The sequence below is a fragment of the Bos taurus genome, chromosome 6 (genome assembly GCF_002263795.3).
Source record: "Bos taurus isolate L1 Dominette 01449 registration number 42190680 breed Hereford chromosome 6, ARS-UCD2.0, whole genome shotgun sequence".
In the NCBI taxonomy this organism is placed as follows: Eukaryota; Metazoa; Chordata; class Mammalia; order Artiodactyla; family Bovidae; genus Bos; species Bos taurus.
The window spans coordinates 15,592,268-15,610,538 of NC_037333.1; the positions used below are offsets into that span (position 1 = coordinate 15,592,268).

General features: G+C 39.9%; 1 protein-coding gene across 6 annotated transcripts; it reads right to left on the minus strand.

Annotated features, from left to right (window-relative positions):
* Positions 1–4,836: 4,836 nt before the first annotated feature.
* GAR1 (GAR1 ribonucleoprotein) lies at positions 4,837–12,588 on the minus strand. Of its 6 annotated transcripts, none has more exons than XM_005207605.5 (7): positions 12,506–12,588; positions 11,709–11,919; positions 10,096–10,250; positions 9,582–9,641; positions 9,224–9,362; positions 5,521–5,586; positions 4,837–5,157 (listed from the first exon to the last, which is right to left on the minus strand). In XM_005207605.5, the coding sequence occupies exons 2-7, from the start codon at positions 11,905–11,907 to the stop codon at positions 5,144–5,146; spliced, it is 633 nt and encodes a 210-aa protein (XP_005207662.1). In that variant the 5' UTR covers positions 11,908–11,919; positions 12,506–12,588; the 3' UTR covers positions 4,837–5,143.
* Between the last annotated feature and the right edge of the window lie 5,683 nt (positions 12,589–18,271).

Genomic DNA, 18,271 nt, shown 5'->3' on the forward strand with positions numbered 1-18,271 from the left:
AATAAACTGTGGAAAATTCTGAAAGAGATGGGAATACCAGATCACTTGACGTGCCTCTTGAGAAATCTGTATGCAGGTCAGGAAGCAACAGTTAGAACTGGACATGGAACAACAGACTGGTTCCAAATAGGAAAGGGAGTACGTCAAGGCTGTATATTGTCACCCTGCTTATTTAACTTATATGTAGAGTACATCATGAGAAACGCTGGACTGGAAGAAGCACAAGCTGGAATCAAGATTGCCAGGAGAAATATCAATAACCTCAGATATGCAGATGACACCACCCTTATGGCAGAAAGTGAAGAGGAACTCAAAAACCTCTTGATGAAAGTGAAAGTGGAGAGTGAAAAAGTTGGCTTAAAGCTCAACATTCAGGAGACTAAGATCTTAGCATCCGGTCCCATCACTTCATGGGAAATAGATGGGGAAACAGTAGAAACAGTATTAGACTTTTATTTTTGGGGGGCTCCAAAATCACTGCAGATGATGACTGCAGCCATGAAATTAAAAGACGCTTACTCCTTGGAAGGAAAGTTATGACCAACCTAGATAGCATATTCAAAAGCAGAGACATTACTTTGCCAACAAAGGTCCGTCTAGTCAAGGCTATGGTTTTTCCTGAGGTCATGTATGGATGTGAGAGTTGGACTGTGAAGAAGGCTGAGCGCCGAAGAATTGATGTTTTTGAAGTGTGGTGTTGGAGAAGACTCTTGAGAGTCCCTTGGACTGCAAGGAGATCCAACCAGTCCATTCTGAAGGAGATCAGCCCTGGGATTTCTTTGGAGGGAATGATCTGAAGCTGAAACTCCAGTACTTTGGCCACCTCATGCGAAGAGTTGACTCATTGCAAAAGACTGATGCTGGGAGGGATTGGGGGCAGGAAGAAGGGGACGACAGAGGATGAGATGGCTGGATGGCATCACTGACTCGATAGACGTGAGTCTGAGTGAACTCCGGGAGTTGGTGATGGACAGGGAGGCCTGGTGTGCTGCGATTCATGGGGTCGCAAAGAGTCGGACACAACTGAGCAACTGAACTGACTGAACTATTAAAGTATCTTTTACAATGGAGCTCAGTGATACCACAGTACAAAATGTATTAATGTTAGGTTTCCTAAACATATGAACTAGATTCAAAACCAAATGCCCTAGGGACTTCCCTAGCAGTCCAGGGGGCACAGAGTCAATACCTGGTCAGGGAACTAAGATCCCACATGCCATTCAGTGAGGCCACACACACACACACACACAAAAACACCACTAATATACCAAAGTTAACCCAGAAGAACTACTATAAGGAAAAGAAAAAAGAAAAATAGGATGTGGAAATAAAAGTTAAAAGATGGATAATGCCTAATGCACTGGTCATAGCAAACACCCTCTTCCAACAACACAAGAGACAACTCTACATATGGACATTACCAGATGGTCAATACAGAAATCAGACTAATTATATTCTCTGCAGCCAAAGATAGAGAAGCTCTCTACAGTCAGCAAAAACAAGACCGGGAGCTGTCTGTGGCTCAGATCATGAACTCCTACTGCAAAATTCAGATTTAAATTGAAGAAAGTAGGGAAAACCACTAGATCATTCAGGCATGACCTAAATCAAATCCCTTATGATTATATAGTAGAAGTGACAAACATATTCAAGGGATTAGATCTCATAGACAAGAGTGCCTGAAGAACTATGAATGGAGGTTCCTGACATTATATAGGAGGCAGTGATCAAAACCATCCCCAAGAAAAAGAAATGCAAAAAGGTTGTCTGAGGAGGCCTTACAAATAGCTGAGAAGAGAAGCAAAAGGCTTTGGAGAAAAAGAAAGATATACCCATCTGAATGCAGAGTTCTAAAGAATAGCAAGGAGAGAGATAAGAAAGCCTTCCCGAGTGATCACTGCAGAGGAAAACAATAGAATGGGAAAAACTAGACAGCACTTCAAGAAAATTAGAGATACCAAGGGAACATTTCATGCAAAGATGGGCACAATAAAGGACAGAAATGGTATGGACCTAACAGAAGCAGAAGGTATTAAGAAGAGGTGGCAAGAATACACAGAACTTTTAAAAAGGTCTTAATGGTCCAGATAACTGCAATGATGTGATCACTCATCTAGAGCCAGACATCCTGGAATTCGAAGTCAAGTGGCCCTTATGAAGCATGACTATGAACAAAGCTACTGGAGATGATGGAATTCAGCTGAACTATTTCAAATCCTCTAAGATGATGCTGTAAAAGTGCTGCACTCAATACACCAGCAAATTTGGAAAACTCAGCAGTGGACACAGGACTGGAAAAGGTCAGTTTTCATTCCAATCCCCCAAAATGTTCAAAATACTGCACAATTGCACTCATTTCACATGCTGGCAAATGCTCAAAATTCTCCAAGCCAGGCTTCAACAGTACATGAACCGAGAACTTCCAGATGTTCAAGCTGGATTTAGAAAAGGCAGAGGAACCAGAGATCAAACTGCCAACATCCGTTGAATCACAGAAAAAGCAAGAAAATTCCAGAAAAAAATATCTACTTCTGCTTTATTGACTATGCCAAAGCCTTTGACTGTGTGGATCACAACAAACTGGAAAATTCTTCAAATGGGAATACCAGACCACCTTACCTGTCTCCTGTAAAATCTGTATGCACATCAACAGTTAGGACCGGACATGGAACAGACTGGTTCCAAATTGGGAAAGGAGTATGTCAAGGCTTTATATTGTCACCCTGCTTATTTAACTTATATGCAAAGTACATCATGCGAAACGCCGGGCTGGTGGAAGCACAAAACAGAATCAAGATCGCCGGGAGAAATATCAATAACTTCAGATATGCAGATGACACCACCCTTATGAGAGAAAGCGAGAGGAACTAAAGAACCTCTTCATGAAAGTAAAAGAGAAGTGAAAAGGCTGGCTTAAAACTTAACATTCACTTCATGGTAAATAGATGGGGAAACAATGGAAACAATGAGACTTTTCTTGGGCTCCTAAATCACTGCAGATGGTGACTGCAGCCATGAAATAAAGACGCTTGCTCCTTGGAAGAAAAGCTATGACCAATCTGCTAAGTCGTTTCGGTCGTGTCCGACTCTGTGCAACCCCATAGATGGCAGCCCACCAGGCTCCCCCGTCCCTGGGATTCTCCAGGCAAGAACACTGGAGTGGGTTGCCATTTCCTTCTCCAATGACCAATCTAGACAGCATATTAAAAAGCCGAGACGTGACTTTGCTAATAAAGGTCCGTCTAGTCAAAGCTATGGTTTTTCCAGTAGTCACATATGGATGTGAGAGTTGAACTATAAGGAAAGTTGAGCACCAAAGAATTGATGCTTTTGACCTGTGGTATTGGAGAAGACTCTTGAGAGTCCCTTGGACTGCAAGGAGATCCAACCAGTCCATCCTAAAGGAGATCAGTCCTGAATATTCATTGGAAGGACTTATGCTGAAGCTCCAATACTTTGGCCACCTGATGTGAAGAATTGATTCCTTAGAAAAGATACTGTTGCTGGAAAAGATTGAAGATGGGAGGTTAAGGGGACGAAAGAGGATGAGATGGTTGGATGGCATCACCAACTCTACGGACATGAGTTTGAGCAAGCTCCAGGAGTTGGTGATGGACAAGGAAGCCTGGTATCCAGCAGTCTGGAGGTGGCAAGGAGCTGGAGACAACTGAGTGACTAAAATAGATATATCCAAGTTAAAAGGTGAAGAAAATCTCAAAAGTGGTATGTCTACAACCTATACATTACTTCTACAAAGCCATTTTAAAGACTTTTTTTTTTAATGTTAAAAAAAGGTGTAGGAACTGTGTATTATTTGTCCGTAGGAAAATACCATAGTCACTTTAGTGCTTGCTAAAAGAACAAGAGTAAAAACCCTGGCCCTAACTTTAACTGAGAGTTTCAACCCAAGAATTCTAAATCAAACAGATTCCTTTCCCAAGTTATAATAGAATAACTGCTTCTGTGAAAAATTTTCAACATATTTGTTCATCATACATACTTATGTTTTATACATTTATTAATCCTGCTACAATTCCATTAATCAAAAAGCATAAGGAAAACGCAAATACTGACTTAGGCAATACTATATGCTACTCAAATAAGCATTCAAGAGTTAACCAAGTGTTAGGTAAAGCATGCTAGAAAACTGAAGAAATAACACGACAACTCATTCCAAGAATGAACCATGTTGGGGAGGGAGGGCAGGTTGGAATCAATGGTACGGGAAATTATCCTATATCACAGTATTCTAACTTGCTATCATTGTTATATCTTGATACTATAACAGCATTGAGGGCCACAATCAATTTCATTTGTAATGTCCCTATCCAAGAATATGAACACGTAGCAAGCAATCAAATATTTATTTATGGTCAGTAAAACCTTAAACCTGGAGTCCCTTAAAAAATGAAAATAAAAACATTCAGTGAAGCTTTCAACCTTCCATCTATATTGAATGAAAAAGTTAAATATTTCTTCAGAAATGTCTTGAATTTCTAGTTCTAAACCTGAACAGAGTTTTTCCAACTTTAATAGATTCATAATTAACACTAAAATTTTCTAATCAATTATGAGTTACAATTAGAGAAGTTGTCTTACTTTGATTTGTGTCCTAACACACAAAAGGGAAAAAAATGTGATAAAGGGTGCTGATGTTCTCATATACAAAATGCTAACATTTTAAAGGGAGTGTTAATTTATAAATAATGTGAAATACTGCTCTACTAGCCTGCTTTTTCTTTAAAGCTCAGTTAGATATGTAAACATCCTCTTTTTCTATCTTAAATCTAGTAGGCTGTCCCTTTTAAACTCTGGTTTAATAAACACAGCTCTAAATTACTTAAAGAAATAAAACACTTTATTTACAAAATTCAAATATGCTCCAATTAAAAGCTGTCCCTTTATTAAACACCCACAAAGTTCCGAACATTGTACAAAATGTTAAAACACTTATTCATACTCTTCTGAGGCAAAGCTGCCTGTTCTGCCACACTCATTTTTGCATAACGTTGACATTTTAGCTCCACTGTCCTAAAAGACCAGTTCTTCAAAATGTGCTCAAGAAACAAGTTTCTGATCCACTGAAGCAGATTATGAGGTTAATGCAGAAGTCAACTGGTGAAGTTTCTGTCAACTGTTACACTTAATGTCCTCTTCCTGATTAAGAGAAAATGAAAATATTAAAAATATAGAAAAGTGAACTTTAAACAACACTATTAGCCAGAATTCAAGTTTAAAATCAGCATTAGTTCTCGTAAAGTTCAACAAACATACTTTACCAAATTTAACTATCATTTATATTACCACCTTTTTGCTTTTCAAATTAATAATACAGCAAAGTAAAGCAGAAGCAGGTGAAAAAATTTAAAGGTAAACGTGATATAAAATGAAACTGTATATTCAGCTAAAAAAAGGAATACCATGGTGTTCTACATACTTGCTGGCAAAAAGAAGTAAAAGTTAGTAGACAATACCATTTCTAGAAATTCAGTTACTTCAAGTTTTTTTTTTCCCACTCACCTCTGAAACCACCACCCCCTCTTCCTCCTCTGAAACCTCCACCTCCTCTTCCACCTCTGAAACCACCTAAAAATAAAGGAAATATTAATTAAATAACTGTAACCTATCATATTTTGATAAGCCTATAAACATCAATATATTTCTTACAATTATAAAGAACAGTATTAGGTTGTTACAAAAGTTACTGCAGTTTCAGACCCTGAATTTTAAATTATAACTAGGCTCAAGCACTTCCTTATTAATCAAAATAGGAACCATTACAACCAACACACTTCTGCCAACGAGAAATAAGTTTTATTCCTGTAACATAAAAACCCATGCTATGGGATTCAATGAACTCTTGGAGAGCATTTTCTGTATCCTGCTGGTTGTGGAAGCTTCTTCCCTGCAAAAAGTTGTCAAGATGCTTGAAGAAGTTGTAGTCATTTGCCAAGAGGTCAGATGAATAAGGCTAGAGGTCTGGTGAATTCAGCAAATGAGGCAAAACTTCACAGCCCAATTTGTTCAAGTTTTGAAGTGCTGGCTGTTCGACATTAGGTCAAGTGTTGTCACGGAAAAGAATAGGGCCCATTCTACGGCTGATCCGGCTGCAAGCATTGCAAGTTTTCGGCGCATCTCATCAATTTGCTGGGGATACTTCTCAGATGTAATGGTTTCACCAGGATTCAGAAAGCTGTAGTGGATCAGAAGACTGGCAGCAGACCACCAAATGGTGACCATTACCCTTTTTTTGGTGCAAGTCTGGCTTAGGGAAGTATTTTAGAGCCTCTTCTCAATCCAACCACTGAGCTGGTCATCACTGGCATCATATAAAATCCACTTTTTGTTGCACGTCACAATTCAATCAAGAAATGCCTCGTTGTTGTTACACAGAATAAAAGAGGATGACACACTGAAATGATTTTTTTTTTTTTGCAGTCAGCTCATGAGGCACCCTCTCGTCAAGCTTTTTCACCTTTCCAATTTGCTTCAAATGTCAAACCACCACAGAATGGTCAATAAGTTCTTAGGCAACTTCTCATGTAGTTTTAAGAGGATCGGCTTTAACGTGGCTCTCAATGGCTCGGAGTCACTTTCCAGTGGCCAGCCTCTGCACTCATCAAGGCTCTCGTTTCCTTTGCAAAACTTCTTGAACCACCACCGCACTGTACATGTGTTAGTTCCTGGGCCAAATGAGTTCTTGATATTGCAAGTTATCTCCATGCTTTATGACCCATTTTTGAACTCAAATAAGAAAACTGCTAGATTTTGCTTTTTGTCTAACATCATTTGCATAGTCTAAAATACATACAAAATAAACAGCAAGTAATATGTCATTGTTGTTGTTGTTCAATCACTACATCGTGTCTGACTCTTTCTGACCCCATGAACTGCATGCAGCATGCCAGGCTTCCCTGTCCTTCACTATCATGTTGAGTTTGCTCAAACATGTCCATTGAGTCAGTCATGCCATCCAACCATTTCATCCTCTGTGGTCCCTTCTCCTGCCTTGAATCGTTCCCAGCATCAGGGTCTTTTCCAATGAGTCGGCTCTTAAAATCAGGGGGCCAAAATATTGGACCTTCGACTTCAGCACCAGTCCTTCCAATGAATATTCTGGACTGATTTCCTTTAGAATTGACTGATCTGATCTCTTTGCAGTTCAAGGGACTCTCAAGAGCCCTTTCCAGCACCGCAATTTGAAAGCACCAGTTCTTTGACACTCAGCTTTCTTTATTGTCCAATTCTCACATTCACTCATGACTACTGGAAAAACCAGAGCTTTGACTAGACGGACTTTTGTCAGCAAAGTAACGTCTCTGCTTTTTAAAATGCGGTCTAGGTTTGTCACAGCTTTCCTTCCAAGGAGCAAGCGTCTTTTAATTTCGTGGCTGCAGTCACCATCTGCAGTGATTTTGGAGCCCAAGAAAATGAAATCTGACACTGTTTCCACATTTTCCCCACGTATTTGTCATGAAGTGATAGGACCGGATGCCATGATCTTTGTATTTTTATTGCTAATGTCATTAGCAAAAAATATAAAGAAATGTGCATTAAAATGAGGTATAATATAATCGTATTTATTTAAGAATGTATTCTAATATCAAAGGGCAAAGTTCAACAATGCAAAATTACAATTATTTCTGCACCAACCTAACATATATTCACTTATTTTATCTCACAGAATTTTTTAAAAGATAAAAATGGAGAAACAGTAGTAGTTTCTCAATCCAGCGGAAAGCTAAAATCCTCGGTTACAACTTTTTAAACAAGTTTTGTTTTACTACATTAGAAAAGCTTGTTACTTTAAAGTTCAATTTAGCCCTATTGTTAAATGTATCTGTACCTCAACTTTTGCTTATGGTATATACTTTTTAAACTGCACTAAGGCTTCTTAATTCTAAGAACAAAAAGTAGCAGACATGGGTGGTTTGGTTCTGGGAGTACTACCATGCCTGCTAAGTTGCTTCAGTCGTGTCCAACTCTTTGTGACCTGATGGACTGTAGCCCATCAGGCCCCTCTGTCTATCGGATTCTCCAGGCAAGAATACTGGAATGGGTTGGCATGCCCTCCTCCAAGGAATCTTCCCAACCCAGGGAACGAACCCATGTCCCTTAAGTCTCCTATATTGGCAGGTGGATTCTTTCCCACTAGCACCACCTGGGAAGTACCATGGACACAACATTTAAGGTTAACTGAGCTGGAAACAGACACTGATGTCCATATGCTGAAGAGCTTTGAAATTTTAAAATTTTACATAATTTTTTTCTATTATTCAATACATTTGGCTTCCTACTGCAGTTCCTACTTTTACTTATTTTGGGGGATAGCTTTGTAAAAGAATGATGAAACATAAAAAGAGAAATTATACAGAAACAAACGTGTATGTCCAAAATACAATATAAAAAGATTAAGATTTTAAGAAAATAGAGTTGTGAATTTTTTAAACTATTATATATAAGACTGAATATAAAATGGGAATGAGGGGATCTCCATTCAAATTCTTAAAGGTATACTTCCAAAGAAATAAATATAAACATATCTCTTAAGAGATTATCTCCAAGTTATCTGGATCCAAAAAGGCACATTTACAGAGTGAAACATTCGTTAAATTGAGAGGCAAAAGTGAAAACAGAATTCTCTTTTCTGATACAGTAACCCACTTGGCAGCTCCTCTTCCTTACCACTTTGGCTCTGCCCATCATCCTGTCACCCACCTAGCACATCATTCCCAGATGCCGCATCCCAGCTCGTCCCCAACCTTGCTTATCACCTGGCTGCCTACACAGTAAATGTACCAAAGCTGTGGGGAAATACATAATATCAACACACTGAAATCAAAGCAATGAATTTATTGGTAATAGTCTTTGACATTACATCAGAAGATACTGGTTTTATTTCTGAGCCGCCACTTGTTTGATTAGGACAAATTAACATTTCTAAGCTTCCATTTCCTCATCCATAAAAATAAAGATATCACCCACCTTCATGAAGTTTTGTTAAATACTAATTAAAAAATTAAAATTCAATTAAGATAATCCTATATGTTATAGAAACTAAGCATTTATTACTATGGTAATCTGCCAAGATTTGAAAAGAGCCTTACTAAAAGAAATAAATAACCATAAGAAAAGTTGGCTTATATTCAAAATTAAATTGTACTCTTTAAATAGGCAGTGACTTTGAAATCTCATTAGAAATTTTCCTCCATGGGGAACTTACCACCTCTACCACCTCTGCCACCTCTGCCTCTTCCTCCTCCTTGACCTCCCCTGCCACCACCTCTTGGAGGTCCCTTTTCACCAGGAGGTCGAGGTAGAAACCTCTGCAACGGCAGCAGCTTATACGGGTCTATATAAAACTGGAAGTATAACAGAAACAATTAGTGTGATGAGCTGGGGGGTAATATAATATAATCATTAAGAACCGACACACTAGACTCAAAACTGCCTGGGTCAAATCCCAACCCTCTAACTTCACTAGTGATACACTGAGGAAGTCTCAAGTACCTTTAAGTAAAACTGTCCTAAGGTAGGTCATTCATTTAAAAACCAAGGATCTAGGTGTCAGCTTGACTCACCTTCTGTAGTTTTTTAAAGGAAGATGCTTTCATGTTCTCTGATAATTTAACTGAAAAATACTATTAATTTTATTAAGGAATAAGCCATTATAATGAAAAGTAATCTTCTGAATTCACATGTAATTTTTAAAATAACAAGGTTAGAATATACAGAAATATTCACGAAAAGTAAGAAATGAGTTTCCAAACAGAAGTGAAGTTTTTGTTTTAAAACTTCCAGTTCCACCATACTATTGCAGTAGCATCATCATAGTGAAAGCAAAGCAAGTGGCACTGATCCAAGTGACAATCATTTCTAAAACCTTCCAAAAAGGAAGGCACACTTAAGAAGCCTATCTTTTCAATTTATCTGGAAATACATTCCCCTGTCCTGGTTCTCCTTTATGGTCCAATCTTAGCAATACTGCATCCATTTCAATGAAGCACCAAGTTCAGTTTAATCAATACTTAACTCCAGAAAAAACAAATCATGACCTTTCAACAGGATTGCTACATCTTCAATTAAAAAGGATACAAAATCTCTAAGCTGTCCAAATATTTCATCCACTTTTCCAATTTGTTCTTTGTTTTCTAAATAAACTGGAGCATTGAAATAAGGTACTTTATTTTCATCTGTGGTACATTTACACACTATGTCATCTTCACAAGGGTGCAGGAACTCTCCTAACACTGAAATAGGACATGAAATTGTTAAAATATAAAACAGTTTCAAATGATATTGACCAATCTCTTCTAGAAGCTTTCCTCTTGGCTGCCTGGGATTTCACCGTATCTGTCTTAAGGCAAAAAAGCCTTCCTGGCTTAGTACCAACTCCACCAAATACTATGTGACCTGGAGTAAGGGTCTATCTAACCTTCTCTATTCTTCAGTGTCTTCATCTTTAATGTAGGGCTAACAACAAAACCCTCACCTAACACCTAGTACTGTGAGGATTAAGAACAACAATAAGTGTCAAGTGCTTAGAAAGTGCCTGGCACATTGAGACCACTCAAACTGTAAGTTATTTTATTATAGTTACTATTATTATTTGATTAAATACTATGCTTCTTCCTTCTACCCATCCATAACTCTAAGACAGTCTATTGTTCTCCTGCCTGTTTTCCCTCCTTCCCCTTTTAAAACTTCCCACTATCACCTTTTCACTGACTCTTCGATCCTTATCAAGAAAGTCTGGAATTTCATATAACTACTTTTATATCTAACTTACATCCACCCCAAACTAAAATACTCACCATATTCCTATAAAACCAAATCTCAATTCCCATCACCCAGGTTCAAAATCAAGAACCTAATATTTCTAGTATTAGTCAAGTTCTAAGTTTGTTTCCACTGAAATCTCTCTCCCATCTAACCCTTCCTTTTTTCTTCACTTTCGCAATGCTCTCAATGTGTCGTGCATGGACTGTTACGGGGACAGGACCTTTGACTCTAGCCACTGACCTCTACACCATTTTGCATACTGATCCAACTTTCTCTTCATATATTAGACTCTATCCTGTCTCCTCTTTGTCTACTGTCAAATTTTGTCTCACTTTCTACAACTTCCACCCTATCTCTTTGATAATTACCCCAAAACTGCTCTAATTAGATCTTTATTATTATTTTTACTCCCCCGTGCAGTTTCCCTTCTCAGCAAGTTGTGGTGTGTGTTTTGTTTTGTTTTTTTAACTCACTTCATTTACTTAAGAGCGGCAATTAAGAGTCAGGAAACTTGGCTTTGTATCCCAAATATATCCTTACTGATCACTCATAACTATGACCCTAGCAAAGAAACTTAACTCTGAATCAATTTTCTTATCTGTAAAATGGAAACAGTACGGGTAAGGACATAAAATACCTATTTATATCTCCCTTTTAGCCAAAACTCTAGTTCTGTTTCCATAATGTATTTTAGGTGTCCTTCAGCTTTCTTACTTTCTACAGCACGATGTGAAGTCAGTTTACCGCCTCTCCGTAGGCTTGACTCCACAACTAAGAACCAACCCCCTGAGAAAGACAGCTGCTGCATCTACCTTTCAGCACCAGACTCCTAGTCAAACTTACTAATAACACGGACCTACAACCTCCGCCCCCGACTCCATTCCACCCTCCGCGCCCAAGTAGGTCAAGCTCTGAAGCCTACATACAAACTACTTGTTCTGGAGGTCCTTGGTCTTGGCCTTTGTTAAAGCCTCCACGGCCTCCCCCTCGGCCGAATCCTCCTCTGCCGCCGCCGCCTCTGAAATTACCGCCGCCTCCACCTCGGAAGTGGTTGTTGCTGCTGCCGCCGCGACCGAAGCCGCCACCTCGATTAAATCCTCCGCGACCTCCACCTCGAAAAGACATGTTCGCTCCTACCTGGTGAGAAAAACAGTGCGTGCCGTTCATTCACTGGGGCCTCTGGGCCTCAATCAGAAACCGTAAACGCGGATAACAATGATAACAGCAACTCTGCCACCTCAACCACGGCTAGAGGGCCAGAGACTCGCCCGAAAGGTGAGTGTGACCTGCCGACAGCCCTGTGAGCGCCGACCGACCACTCATCACGAGCCCCGTCGCCCCGGGTGAATACCTCCTCCCCCAGCAGGCAGGAAGGGCCTCAGCCACATTCCCTCCCTCCCTCCGCTGGGTTCCACGTCCAAGATTCTCAGACCGCTTAGCCTCCTCCCGCTACCTACCGGCGCCACGTGCACCTCAGGCCCGGGTGCTCACACCCACCCGCCCGGTACTTCCGCCTCACACGAGCCTCTTCGGCCACCGTACCGGGACAAAACTGAAGTGGGGAGGGATTCACCTAGAAACTCGAATAACGGGTTTAGAAAAAAAACCAGGCACCTGCGAAAGCAGGTACGCTGTCGCCTGTCCGAGAGAGCCTTCAATGCTGGAAGAGTATCAGTAATATCCCAACATCAACCGTTACTTTACGACAATCAGCTTTACTTGCCTACGGCGAGCAGAGGAAGTGACACACAATATCGGCGTCCTTGGAAGCATGACGTTGCAGGAAGTTCCGCTCTGCGGCGTTGCCCTTGGCGATGACTGGCGTCAGGGTCCGCCCCTCTCCCCGCGGCCCAGCAAGTTCCGGTTGCGAGCTGAGTGGAGGTCCGTGCTGTATTGTTAGACTGCGAGGCGGTCCTTTTGCTCGACAGCTGCTTGCGGCTCCCCCAGTTGTCTACTAAGGAGATTTGAGCCGCGCTCTGCCGGAAGGTGGATCTGTCCGCATCCGAACCCAATGAAAGGGCTTGTCTGAGTTCTTTCAAGTCGTTTGTTTCTGCCGGATCCTTTGAAGTACGCACGATTGTGGGCAGTACTGTGCCCATCGTTTTATCCTATGGTCACTACCCTTATGGCAGAAAGTGAAGAGGAACTAAAAAGCCTCTTGATGAGAATGAAAGAGAAGTGAAACAGTTGGCTTAAACCTCAACATTCAGAAAACGAAGATCATGGTACCTGGTCCCATCACTTCATGGGAAATAGATGGAGAAACAGTGGAAACAGTGTCAGACTTTATTTTGGGGGGCTCCAGAATCACTGCAGATGGTGACTGCAGCCATGAAATTAAAAGACGCTTACTCCTTGGAAGAAAAGTTATGACCAACCTAGATAGCATATTGAAAAGCAGAGACATTACTTTGCCAACAAAAGCCCGTCTAGTCAAGGCTATGGTTTTTCCAGTGGTCATGTATCGATGCGAGAGTTGAACTGTGAAGAAAGCTGAGCGCTGAAGAATTGATGCTTTGAACTGTGGTGTTGGAGAAGACTCTTGAGAGTCCCTTGGACTGCAAGGAGATCCAACCAGTCCATTCTAAAGGAGATCAGTTCTGGGTGTTCTTTGGAAGAATGATGCTAAAGCTGAAACTCCAGTACTTTGGCCACCTCATGCAAAGAGTTGAGTCATTGGAAAAGACTCTGATGCTGGGAGGGATTGGGGGCAGGAGGAGAAGGGGACGTCAGAGGATGAAATGGCTGGATGGCATCACCGCCTGGATGGACGTGAGTTTGAGTGAACTCCGGGAGTTGGTGATGGACAGGGAGGCCTGGCGTGCTGCGATTCATGGGGTCGCAAAGAGTCAGACACGACTGAGCAACTGAACTGAACTGAACTTCGTGTCCGACTCTGCAACTCCATGGACTGTGCAGTCTTGGTGTCTGTTTTCTCCAACTCAATGTGTTGAAACCATTGAACTCCTTTGGAACCTTCAAGATTACATGATACCCCTTTATTTTACATATAAGAAACTGACAGAAGGGAAGAAACTTCCCCAACTAACTAGAGGGACAAAGTGAAACCATGGATTCTCATACCCCATCAATCCTTTGCTGTATCGCCACCTCCTTCCTCTTTTCAAGTTTTTCGTCTTTCCAATTCCTTGTTTGTCTTCATGGTAGCATCATACTCTTGGTTTCTGAATCTTTGGACTCCAACATCTCAGCACTCTCCTATCATCATCCCCACCCTACCTCGGTGGCAGTCTCTTTATTCAAAGCTATCTATTTCTATTCATTCCATCTAAAGTAGATTCGTACTGTCGATACAGGCCTCCTGTTGCCGCTACCACACTCTCCTCTGTTATTCCTATCCTAAATCACCCAATATAATCTACAACAACTCAAAAGTTGAGAAATAATTGCAGTGAACTACAACATCCTCACATTCTGAGCATCTTTGTTGTCTTGAAATAAATGCCTCCACCCTTTTCTTCCCTCCATCTGTAATGCATGTGATGACATACTGAACTTAATAGAGTTTCCTCATACCATAGCCATCTTCAGGACCCTAAATAGTTTCCCATTTCTTTTAGTAACAAGTCTAAAGTAAAATTTCTCCATTGACTAGGCCTTCTGTATAATTAATTTTGTTTCCCTCCAGTGCTCTACACCATTTTTATGCCCCATCAGACCAGCATCATTGCCTTGCTTCTCTTTCTCTGCCACTGTCAATCACCTCCTTCTTGGAAGAGCTCCATTTCCCATCCATTTGATCAGCCTTTTTCTATCCTTTTACCCTTGAAAGAACCATTGAATTAATTTTTATGTCTCAAAAAACCCTGCATAAAAATTTTATATACCCAGGTGACACAGTGATGAAGAATCTGCCTACCAATGCAGGAGATGCAAGAGGTGTGGGTTCAACCCCTGGGTTGGGAAGATCCCCTAGAGAAGGAAATGGCAACCCACTCCAGTATTCTTGTCTAGTCTGGGAAATCCCATGGACAGAGAAGCCTGGCAGGCCATGCACAAAGTTGGACACAACTGAGCAACTGAGCACACAGCACAAGTCTCCATCCCAGTACATTAACATGATCAGCAGACATAAAAATCCAATAATAATGATCAATGCTCTTTTTTTCCAACTATAGTAAAATATGCATAATATAACTGTACCACATTAATCATTTTGAAGTGCATAGTTAAATGGTTCACATTGTGCACCTCAGTGCTGTTTAAAGAATGGTGTTTTTCTATGAATCTGTTTATTTTTGTCCAGGACTAAAACTTATTGGCCTACTCTGTGTCATTTCCTCCTCCTCACAAAGGATCTCAATTTTTTTTAAAATTTTTATCAAATTAGAGTTACTGTATAATATTATATGTTATCATTGTACAATCAGTTCAGTTCAGTCGCTCAGTCATGTCCGACTCTTTGCGACCCCATGAACTGCAGCATGCCCACCTCCCTGTCCATCACCAACTCCCAGATGCCCACCCAAACTCATGTCCATTGAGTCGGTGATGCCATCCAACCATCTCATCCTCCCTCGTCCCCTTCTCCTCCTGCCTTCAGTCTTTCCCAGCATCAGGGTCTTTTCAAATGAGTCAGTTCTGCACATCAGGTGGCCAAAGTATTGGAGTTTCAGCTTCAACATCAGTCCCTCCAATGAACACCCAGGACTGATCTCCTTTAGGATGGACTGGTTGGATCTCCTTGCAGTCCAAGGGACTCTCAAGAGTCTTCTCCAACTCTGTAGTTCAAAAGCGTCAATTCTTCAGCTTTCTTAATAGTCCAACTCTCACATCCATACCCGACTACTGGAAAAACCATAGCCTTGACTAGACGGACCTTTGTTGGCAAAGTGATGTCTCTACTTTTTAATACACTGTCTAGGTTGGTCATAACTTTCCTTCCAAGGAGTAAGTGTCTTTTAATTTCATGGTTGCAGTCACCATCAGCAGTGATTTTGGAGCTACATCAGTTTGCAGTTAATCTCTTCCTCTCTATTGTATGTCTTCGAGTAAATCCTCACTGTGTCCTCTTGATGGATTCCCTCTTCATTTTTCAGTGCTGTAATGGAATTATATTTATTTTCACTGAGATGTTGGGAGGTAAGAGATATAAACTATAGAAAATGTCAGTCATTGTGAGCTATTTGTTGCATTTTCTTTTTGTTAACTGCTGACAAATAGGAAATTCATTTTCTTACCTTGACTTCATATCCAGTCACTTTAACAAACTTTGACTTTAGGTCTAATAGTTTTCAATTAATTTTGTCTAAGTAGACAATCATCTCAACTACAAATTACAGCAATTTTGTTTCTTCCACTCCAACATTTATAAATTTTTCATATTTGTTGCCTCTAATTATAACAACAGTATTGAAATATAGCATCCTTGATTTTATTCCAGACTCTGAGTTTGGCTCCAGTGTTTCACTAGTATATGTGGTTGGTTTCTACATTTTATTGGGTTAATGATATTTGTTCTTTCCTAGATTACTCACTTTTTAAAAATTAAAAATTGGTGTTAAACTCATATCATATACCTTTTCCATATCTTGTGGTATAATAATATAGATTCTCTTATCTAATCTATTATTTTAATTAATTAAATATTTTAGTATAGTGAATTACACTCAGAAGAAATATCAACAACCTCAGATAGGCAGATAATACCATCCTAATGGCAGAAAGCAAAGAGAAACTAAAGAGCCTCTTGATGAAGGTGAAAAAACTGGCTTAAAACTCAACATTCAAAAAATGAAGATCATGGTATTTGATCCCATGACTTCATGGCAAATAGATGGGGAAGAAATGGAAACAGTGGCAGATTTTATTTCCTTGCTCTCCAAAATCACTGCAGACAGTGACTGCAGCCATGAAATTAAAAAACGCATGCTCCCTGGAAGAAAAGCTATGACAAACCTAGACAGCATATTAAAAAGACAGAGACATCATTTTGCCAACAAAGGCCCATATAGTGAAACCTATGGTTTTTCCAGTAGTCATGTATGGATATGAGAGTTGGACCATAAAGAAGGCTGAGCCCCAAGAATTGATTCTTTTGAACTGTGGTACTGGAGAAGACTCTTGAGAGTCCCGTGAACTGCAAGGAAATCAAACCAGTCAATCCTAAAGGAAATCAGTCCTAAATATTCATTGGAAGGACTGATGCTGAAGCTGAGGCTCCAATAATTTGGCCACCTGAATCAAAAAGCCAACTCATTGGAAAAGACCCTGGGGCTGGGAAAGGTTGAAGGCAGGAGGAAAAGGGGAGCAACAGAGGATTAAATGGTTAGATGGCATCACTGACTCAATGGACATGAGTTTGAGCAAACTCCGGGAGATATTGAAGGATATGAAATCCTGGCATGCTGCAGTTCGTGGGGTTGCAAAGAATCTGACCTGACACAGTAACTGAACAACAACACTAATAGATATCCTAATGTTGAACACCCCCATATTTTCTGAAATGGTCCACACTTGGTCATGATATGTTATTCTTTTGCTATATTGTGGTTTATGGTATATGGTTTGCTAACATTTTATTTAGGATCATTGCATGTATATTAATAATTAAGATTAGTTTATAGATTTCTTTCAAAGGCTTATCTTACCCAGTTTTGGATAAGTATGTCAGAGTATTGCTAGTAAGTCAGAGAGCTTTTTATCTTTTTTTATGTTCTGAAAAAGTTTAAATAACAGGAGAATGATTTTTCTTAAAAAAGTTGGTAAAACTTAGTGCCTTTGGGAGTTTAAAATCTTTAATATTTCCATTTCATCTTAGCTATTAATTTATTTGAATTTTCTATCTCATCCCAAGCCGATTCTGATAATTGTATTTTCCTTGACATTTTTTTTTCCCGGATCTTCAGGTTATTTGATAAATTGCACATGACTTTATCACTTAAATTTCTAAGTGACAAGCCACCAAGCCTCACTGGCTAACTTTAGTAAAAGAAAATTCAGTAGAAAATAACAGGATGTTCGCAAGTACTGACAGGTGGCTAAGAAACTAGGCTTAAGAACTAAAGATACTTAATAAGGCCTAAAGGAATCCAAGGAAGCTTATCTGTAGCTGAAACAGTCTGACCAGTATGGTCTCCTTTTGCTGCAATAAATAATTCACAACTGTTTCTTTTGTTCTCTTATCACTTAACTCAAGACCCAAACACCAGAGAGACAGAGACTCTTTGATCAGTCCCTGGGCTATAAAAAGGAATGGAAGGAGGCTGGATATGGATCGCTCAACTTCCATTTGGAAAGCAGGTGCCTGGAATTACTCTCCTACCAAAAACAACTCATAATAGAAGAAAGATAATTCCACACAGAAAATTGGGACCCTATTATGAAGGACAATGGATGTTGGCAGCCCCCTAGAAATGACCACTTCAATAGCTAAATTTTCCTCTAAAATTGTTTTACTCTCTCTTTTTAAAAATTTTTTCTCATAATGACTCCTGTTACTTATCAAGTCTACTAGTTTTTTAGTTTC